Source organism: Leuresthes tenuis, unplaced genomic scaffold (assembly GCF_036924035.1).
Source record: "Leuresthes tenuis unplaced genomic scaffold, fLeuTen1.0.hap1 SCAF_24, whole genome shotgun sequence".
NCBI lineage: Eukaryota > Metazoa > Chordata > Actinopteri > Atheriniformes > Atherinopsidae > Leuresthes > Leuresthes tenuis.
Genome location: NW_027325378.1, coordinates 12,391,235 through 12,400,242, shown reverse-complemented (window position 1 = coordinate 12,400,242; position 9,008 = coordinate 12,391,235). Strand labels below are relative to the sequence as shown.

The window sequence follows — 9,008 nt, the reverse complement described above, 5'->3', positions numbered from 1 at the left end:
ACGTGCAGCAGTAATGAATCACTGGGAGACAATGCGTCTCTCTGAGCATGAGGTGTTTGCAGATGCACATTCAAAGTAGAACAGATCAGTATAACCCAGGTCAAATTTGCAACTGCTTTACAATGGAGCAGTTTTCACAAATAAAGACAGTTGTGTTGATTGCACCAAACTGTACCTGTTGTACTTTGGACTCATAATTCCGAAAATATGCTGTGACCAAAAGGCAGATAAGAAGCATTTTCCAAATTCCAAATCTTGACTCAGCACTACCCTTAAGTTGAGATAGACGTCTTCTCAGAATCCAAAGGACATCTTCAATAATTTCCAGCTAACACATTCAAGAGAAATATGCCGGCAGGTGTGGCACCTATAGGCCTATTCTGAAAGCGTAGAGGTCGTCGCTTGTGCACGAGCTTGCACGCTCACATATGACTCATCTCGTCTAAACTAAAGCATTTTGTCAGAGGCGTCCATTCACGTTACACCCGTGCAAGAACGCGCAGACTCAATCTCGGTTTGGAGCGAGGCACTTATGGTGAGGGTGGCTATATAAGTCCATTCAGCATCTACCCTTTAAGTAATTATATACTTGTTTCTTCAAAGAAGTGAAGGAGGGCGGCATCTCGCCAACTACCTGGAAACACACACGGCTGTACTGGACTTCCTGTACTGAAGGTACGGAAAGCTTCATTTATTTAACCCAAGTCATGAGTCTGTCTTAATGCTTTCTGCATCATGTTTCATGCTCTCATCTTTTTGGAACTATTCTTATTCTAAAATTGGTTCGGGTCCATGCAAACCTTCAGAGAAATGCGTTTAGAGATCAATAAGTGGATTTATGTCTTCGGCAAACAGCATTCTCTGTAGGTGCTGGTCTTGTTTAACAATAACGGAGCAAGTATATCGGAAGAGGGCTATAATACTTAAACTTGCATCCGTGCTGAGCCACGAATCCGAGTTTTTGTTAAGCGCAGATAGTCACCATTTAATTCCAATCACAGATGACCCAGTATTATCAGTAAGAGGTGATAATGAATCAGAAGATGTACAATTGTGATCAAACTAACAGTAATGGTTACAGCCTATCCATATTGTTACAATGCGAATTTTGTGTGCGTAAATTCCTCTTTACGCAGCATCTTTTACACTGAAATATTGATCTGACATTTTTTTCCTTTTTGTTCTCAGATTCCAGTTGATATCCTGACATGAAGCTCAATTTATTTGGTACCACCGTGATTCTGCTTGTTGCCTTCTTACCGCGCTACGAATGTCGGGCTATTGAGAGCCCTGGCGGTTCCCTGCGCGTCCCAGCTCCCCAAACCCAAAACTCCCAACAGCAGCAGCAGTCTGGTCCCATTCTGGAGCGCCTTGGAGAGGAGTATTTCATCCGACTGGGAAACGGGGACTCTAACTCTTTCCCATCAACGTCCATGTATCCCGGCGGATCATCATCTGCCATCTACAACAGAGCGCTACAACTCCAGCTGACGCGGCGTCTTTTACAGGGGAAAGTTGGAAACATCAGGGCGCTCATCAGCGGCTTCGGCGATCGCGGGGACGACTCGATGGAGAGGGGAAGAAGGTCCGAGGACCCGCCGATATCCCTAGATCTGACCTTCCACCTGCTCCGGGAGATGATGGAGATGTCCAAAGCGGAACAGCTGGCTCAGCAAGCGCAAAATAACAGAAGAATGATGGAGCTCTTTGGAAAATGAAAACCTCTTTCCAGTCCACCAAAGATCTCAGTTCCCTTGTTTCTCGTTTTGTTCTGCATTTTTACCATCAGCACAAAAAAACACGCTCTGTGCAACATAGTGCTGCCGTATCACTCTATCGTTTCTAGCTTTAACCTCAAATTATGGAGCATAAACGGGCTTGACTTAGAATATGAGCCGATTGTACCTTGCCATTTCAATGTTGGTGTCAAATCTGTATAGTTATGCCGTTCTTCATATTTGAGATGACACACTTTTGGTTGAGACATGAATTTCATTGACAAAAAAAAAAAAAAAAAAAAAAAAATCGGTATTTTGTTTTAGCTTCTGAATCACTGTATTTATGATATTCATGTTTGTTAATAAACTTATGTGCAACCAGTCATTTTCTGTTGTGCAACAGAACGTCTTATATCTATATTTTTTAATAAAAACCTAAAAGCAATGCTTACACTTCTCTGTTGATATCCTTACATTAGGCAACATTAAGTCCAATAAGATAACTAATAACTAATCTGATCTAAAATACCCTTCCAATGTTTTTTTTTTGCATTTGCATCTATAATCTTGCACAGATACAAATAAACAAAATAGACAAAGAGTTTGTTAGAGAGCACAAACGTTCAAGGCATCTCTCCCCACATAAGCACTGGTTGATAGATTCTAAAAATGCTAAATCTACATGGAATAACCATGGTAATGCTCCCCAGGCAAGGCTATCAATTAACCCCTCTCTAACAAGCACACAAACAAAAAAGCTGTGACAACAATTTGCTAAAGATGTGAACAAGCATTCTTTAACACCGCCTGCACGCAGGTGAACATTCGTACAGCATCCTTACTTCTGTAACCTTAATCCTCAAGAGGCTGCTCTCATTATACCAGCAAGATGCAACCACAGGCAGCTAAAAGATGCACCACTATCGGCTAATGAGAGTGAAAAACACTACTGTACGGTGATCTCTGACCCACAGTGTCAGGGTGTACTGAACGAGAGTCGTGGGAGTGAGTCATCCTATTCTGCTTGGCTCGTGCTGCACTGAGCCCATTTGTAAAGGATCCATCTCACTGAGTGATGCTCCACAAAGATTAGATGGGAGTCATTGATGGACTTTCTCGATAGGGAAGTTATGACAAGGTGAGACCACTAAAACTCTCATGTGTATACAGTTAGTGGGATGAATGTGTATCATCCAGTAGTGGTGGAATGAGCACACCACAGACAATTTTCTGGCTGAACCAGCTATAAGAAGCCACTAATGGTTCCAGCTGGAATAGCTAATAGAAATAAATGAATGAGAGAACTAAGATATTCACACACAAAGGGGAATGATGGGAAATTCAGATAGGCAATCCATATTAATAATTTATCATGGAAGATAAATGTGTGCAAATATCATTTCTGGAGTTAAACAGGGTTTGGGAATAAGGGAGTGAAAAGATGTAGAGGAAGGGAGAAGAAACACACACGAATGGATGTTAGGAGACCTGTTGTGGCAAATGTAGCCACATGAAAAAGTTGTATTTCTGTTAATGCATCAAAAACTGGAGGAAAAAGTATACAGAGTGTGATCGTTAGAATCACTTTTAATGCCACGTAATGCGCAAAATGTGCCACAAAAAGGCAACATTTTTTGTTTTTTTTGTCTTTAACAGGAAAATATACCTCTGTCTCACACCAAGGAATACAACCCATTTTAGCAAAGGTTTGAGAAATACTTTAAATGTCACCGTGATCGTTTTTTTTTTAAAATCTGCTGCTGTATTCATAAAGTTCTATTAGTCATTAAAAGAAAACATGATGACGAGGGGGGTGCTTTTTTATGCTGTCTAATGATGAAGTTTAAGCAGTGTGACTCCAAAGGTCAGCGACATGAAAAATGCACGAGTACATCTGAATTCTGGGAACAGCTGTAAGACGCTCAGTCTGTCTGTCCCCAATTATGTCCAAAATCAAAACATACATATTTAATTGGATAAAAAAAAGAAATGACAGCGATCAATACGCAGCGATCCTCGCTACTGCCACTGCAGTCTTTTAGAAGAACCCTCCTCAACTGGGGCTTTCCCTAAAACATTTCTTACAGTTCCCCCAGTCTGGGTGAAAAATGCATCACAACTGACCCGAAATCAACATCAAGGAGCAACAGTTCTCCTGCCTCTGGTTTAGGTGTTCGGTGTCGGTTGCCGGGTGATGACTAGGTGGAGGCGGCGCTCTTAGTTGCGCTGGGGGTGGAGCTTATCTGCTGGGGGGCAGGTGGCTGGACGGGGGCGGCTGAAACTGCAGCACCTGCAGACACAGTCTGTGTCCCGTCTCCCTCCTCAGCACCTGCCTCCTCATCCTCTTCATCTTCGTCTTCGTCATCTGCAAAAGGAGTGAAGGACAGGAACTGAAACTCAGAGAACTATCAAAAATAACGGTGCATTTAGTCAAATTTTGCCATTATCCCTCTATCTGTCCCTTTATACCTTGGGCAAAGTTGATGCTGCGCAGGGCATTTCCCTCTCTCTTGAACTCGACTTTGTAATGATCCATATTCTCATAGCCACGCTCAACTTTATCCAAGTGTGCTGTACTCGATGCATCTTCAATCCTAGATGCACCAGGTAAAAAGAAAAAAAACCCCATCATTTTCATTTTCACTTAGTCATGGTGGCACTTCTGAAATATATTGATCTATTTGCGATCTTCAACACATGTCACAAATTCTTTCAGGATGCCAAAGAGCACGGTAGCGATTAGCAGCATTTCCCAGAATTCATCTTGACTGCTAGCAGAGGGCGGGTGTGAACTGTCTGCGTTACTGCTTCTGCTTCCATGTGCGAGAGCAGCTGGAGGTTTGTTAAATCATTCACAAGAATATCAAACAAAGTCTTTGAAAACTACAGAATGGCACCTTAAAAAAAAGAAAGATAACACTGGCAGCTGTTAACAGGGTTGAACTGGAGAGGTGTGTGTGACAGTCTATATGTCGTTATGTCCATGTTTAAATGGGGAAAATTTGTGTAAATTTGTGTTTTTTTCATAAATATTGTTGGAGAATAAGAAAATTAAAATGCACTTACTTTTTAAGGAGAGGCTTTGTGTTCTGAAAGAAAGACCAATTTCATTAATTGTATGCAAAACACATTCATATTTGCTGCCAATTAATGTGAAGCTCATTTTCGAACTCCACAATAAGATTTCAGACTCAATTTAGCATCGACTCTGACCTGAAGGAATAAAGCCATTTCTGGCTCCTCCATAGTCTGTATCCCCATCTCTACAATCTTGCAGCTCTCCTCCAGATGGTCTCCATATTTCTTTGTCAGGCTCTGGATATAGTTCACCTTTTCTTCCTGCTCTGCTGTCACCTTCTGACTCATCTCCCTTTTCTTCTCCTCCAGGATAGAGTACAACTTGTCAAACTTCTCACACACCAGAGTCTTCTGTCGCCGACCGTTCTCCTTCACGTGCAACAAATGAAATAATTCAGAAATAATTCAGAAAGGCAATCCATATTAAAAATTCACCGTGGCGCTCGGGGTGATAAATGTGTGCAAATATCCTTTCTAGAGTTAAACGGGGTTTGGAATATTCAAAAGCAAAGACAATAACAGGTGAGTGTTGTTTTTGGTTTACAATCAGGAATATGAGGTAATGTAGAAATGTTGTGGGTAGCCTGGCTTGCTTCTTTCCGGCGCTACCATATGTGCAGGGGGACAGCGAAGCTCATTCTGCATGTTTGTCTTGAAAGACGCCACCGAGGGAGTCACACGGGGAACTGGAGCCAGTCCAGCTTCCTCTCTACTTCGTCCAACTGTGGCACCTGATCCAGAGGAAAGCTGTCTGTCCCCCACCCCCACCAACTATGCCATCTTGTTTTGTTTTTTTTGTCAATGCTGCTGAGGTAGAGCAATAATCGAGTTTGTGGAAGCGACATGAGAGAAAAAGAAAAAGCCAGGGGAACAGCAGACTGCGCCATTGTTAACATCACAGACTGATACAGATAAAAGCCGAGAGAGTGGCCATTACAAGGACACGCTGCACCGGTTTGGAAGTCTGTACGGGTGCTTTAGTGCACGCTCAGAGTGAGGCTTGCTGTGTGAGTGAGCAGCCAGGCACTGCAGCAGTTGGACACTGACCTCTATGGCTCGACAGGCTTCCTCCAACTGACTAATGAAGCCTTGCATCCTGTCGTTGCTACCAACCATCATGGCAATCCCGTCACTCAGCTCGGTCTACGGACAAAGGCATAGCAGGGTGATCACTGACTTATAACTGGGATTTTCAGCGCTAAATACGACCCAACTAGAACATGTTTACTTTTTGAATAATGACTGCATAAAACACTTCTTTTCGACATTGATCATGAACTCCACGAGTACGTCGGGCCTCACCTTCTTTGTCTGGTAAATGCTGCTGATGGGTGCCACCTCACAGTCTTTGTGGGTTCCGAAAACCTTACACATGGAGCACGTTGGCACCCCGTGAGTCACACAGTAAATGTTGATCTTTTCCCCCTCGTGAACATCGCACATGGGCATTTCCTCCTTTCTCTCTGGGGTTGGCTTGCTGCTGTTGGGGTGGAATGGAAAAAAAGTTGTGCCTTTCCTTCTTTTCAGCGCATACTGATGTGACATGCAACGTCAATTTGATAATGCCACCGTTACACACCTCGGCAGTTTATTGACGATCCATCCGTCTTGCCTTGCTATACACATGCATTGTCAGCACGGAAATCAATACATCAGCATTTCGCTGAATGCCGTACAGGTATGGGTGCAGGTCTATGGGATATTTTTCAGTCGCTGCAACTCACTATAATTCATGGATAGCTCAAACTTACTATGCAGGTGGCTTCATCTCATGAGAATGACTCAAAATATCGGTCAGTTGTTCGTAGAAAATTCATTTTGATTATCTAAAACGAGGCAGCGAAGTCTTGATTGAGTTAGAGGGGGAGTATATCAAGTGCATGAGTAGAAGTGCAGTGTATTTTATGTCACACAAGCCTTTTGGCTCCAGTCAGCCACTAGATAAATCATCTGTGAACATGACTATTACAAGAGCCATCCTAAGATCCAGTCCAGCAATCTGACTCAGAAGCCACTGGCACTTAGTTGACAATAGTCACTGGGAGCATGTGAGCCTTACACTCATTTACTATATCTATTCAATGCCCTTGAGGATGGCTTTGATGAATACACAAAGCCAGTGGGTGGACATGAAAGTGTAAGGTGTATGTAATGCCAGTTTCCTTTCATTTTTAGTTATGACAACAAAGATGAAATTTGCGTCAGATCTGTCTCACCTACTGGACTCCTGTTTGAACATATCAATGATATTCTCAACCAGCAGGTTCCTCTGCAGGCCATAAACGCCGTGCCTGTCCAGGACCACCTCGTGTCTGCAGGACGGGCATCTGAAACGGCCACCGGACGACAATGAGCCACTCCTCGTTGGAAGGTATGGGTTTGAAGCCTGCGAGCGATAAACAATTCAAAACCTAAATTTAGTGCGATGGCAGGAGTGCCGTGGATAGACTCATCTCTGTTTATTATTCACTGTGACAAACATTGTGTTGATTTTCTGACAAAGACATTCTAAAATGAGAATACATTTGTGACCAAACAGGGAAAATTGGACTTTGAATCCAACAAAAATGTTAGTCAGTCGAACATGAGAATAATAAAAGTGCAAATGACAGGACATGCTGTTATAGAAGAACAATATAGATGTTTATCTCTGCAGGAATCCATAAAAGATCTTTCTTTGCTTACCGTGAAAACATCATTGGCACATTTTCTGCAGAGGTTGTGCTGGCAGGGTAGGATGACAACAGGCTTTGAAAACATTTCCAGGCATATGGGACAAATTAGCTGCTTCTCTAAGTTCTCCATGGTAATCGCTTCTGGCAAAAGAGTTTAAACTCCCACAAAACTTGATTAGGTACGACCTGTTTTACTGAAAATTTAGCAGAAAGTCAGCTTCTGAAAGTAAAAAATGGTGGGCCCGGAGTAACAGGATAAGGAGTAGGCCTGCTGCTTGTCCCAGAGAGTGTGAGGTCCTATCTCACTGGTGTCAGTTCTTTTTTTAGAAACTCCCGCTGTCACGTCAATGGTTGCCATTTTTACCTTGCCCATATTTGAAACTGAGCAAGGCAACACTGAACAGCTGCCCACAGACTCTATCTGTGCCAAATTGAGAGGCTGATAAAAGAATGCACTGGTTACAAAAAATGTGAACTTAAGTAAGTTTTTGTGTCTTACAATAAAATGTTAATTTCATTAACTGCTTCCTTCCCAATGTTATCTGTTGATAACATTGAACAATAGTATGTCGACAGATGTTAAACCTTATCTTAAATAAATGTGTTAAACCATGTATACCATACATGTACCAAAAATGTATATGTCACACTTTATCATGTTAATGAACCATGTAAATGGTAGATTTGTACCTTTGTAACATTTGGCAAAGCCAGCTAGCAAGTTCTACAAAATGCGACCGGAAGGTCATTTTAAAGAAAGACCCAAATAGCTTTCAACAGTTCAGCTTGCTGTGGTTATACAGGAATAAACACATTTGGAAAAAAAAAACAAAACAACTTTTGTTTCAGTTTTACCGATGTACGATGTAAGTTAAAGAAAACCAGCCCAATATAACAACCGTTGGTGTTGTTAACAATTTTTGTCATACATGTCAAACATACCTTTAAGGTAACAATAAGTGTATAAATGGCGAACCAACACTAACAGGATGGTATTTGTGTGATTATGTCTACCCTGATAAATTTAACACAAGAGACCAAACGAAGAGGCAATAGTATTGATACACAGAATTAAAAAAAAAAAGAAAATATTTGCTTGAAGAATGCGGGCATCGACACCGCTACCTCTGCACCTCCTTCTGCAACTTATATAGGCAACGAAAATGCCTTTTCATGCAGAAGACGTACATATTCTTTCACCAGCTCCTCCCTTTCTCCACTTAATTTGACCGTCTTTACCCAAAGAAAACAGTATCTGACCAGGCAATAACGATCTTAGAGGAGGTAATAGGAGGCCATTTCTCACAAGATGGCGCTAACATCACAGGTTACGATCCGGCGTGATGTATCTTCGCGTTACCCTTTAAATACATATTACACGTACATGCGTAAATATATAACAACAACAAAATATATAACAGAATTAAAATAAATCGATATTTTTAAAAATAAAAATAAAGTAATTGGAGGATGCGGGCATCGATCCCGCTACCTCTCGCATGCTAAGCGAGCGCTCTACCATCTGAGCTAATCCCCC

General features: G+C 41.9%; 2 protein-coding genes and 1 non-coding gene across 3 annotated transcripts; 1 reads left to right on the top strand and 2 right to left on the bottom strand.

Moving 5' to 3' along the window:
• Positions 1-454: 454 nt before the first annotated feature.
• On the top strand, positions 455-2,158 carry crhb (corticotropin releasing hormone b). The gene is made up of 2 exons (XM_072378357.1): positions 455-675; positions 1,189-2,158. Exon 2 carries the CDS (start codon positions 1,209-1,211, stop codon positions 1,716-1,718), a length of 510 nt encoding a protein of 169 aa, XP_072234458.1. The 5' UTR covers positions 455-675; positions 1,189-1,208; the 3' UTR covers positions 1,719-2,158.
• A 1,025-nt stretch (positions 2,159-3,183) lies between these two features.
• On the bottom strand, positions 3,184-7,850 carry trim55b (tripartite motif containing 55b). The gene is made up of 8 exons (XM_072378245.1): positions 7,482-7,850; positions 7,013-7,182; positions 6,099-6,276; positions 5,844-5,939; positions 4,932-5,165; positions 4,785-4,807; positions 4,188-4,312; positions 3,184-4,083 (listed from the first exon to the last, which is right to left on the bottom strand). The coding sequence occupies exons 1-8, from the start codon at positions 7,599-7,601 to the stop codon at positions 3,917-3,919; spliced, it is 1,113 nt and encodes a 370-aa protein (XP_072234346.1). The 5' UTR covers positions 7,602-7,850; the 3' UTR covers positions 3,184-3,916.
• A 1,085-nt stretch (positions 7,851-8,935) lies between these two features.
• trnaa-agc (transfer RNA alanine (anticodon AGC)) lies at positions 8,936-9,008 on the bottom strand. The gene has a single exon. It is a non-coding gene; the product is annotated as a tRNA-Ala (tRNA).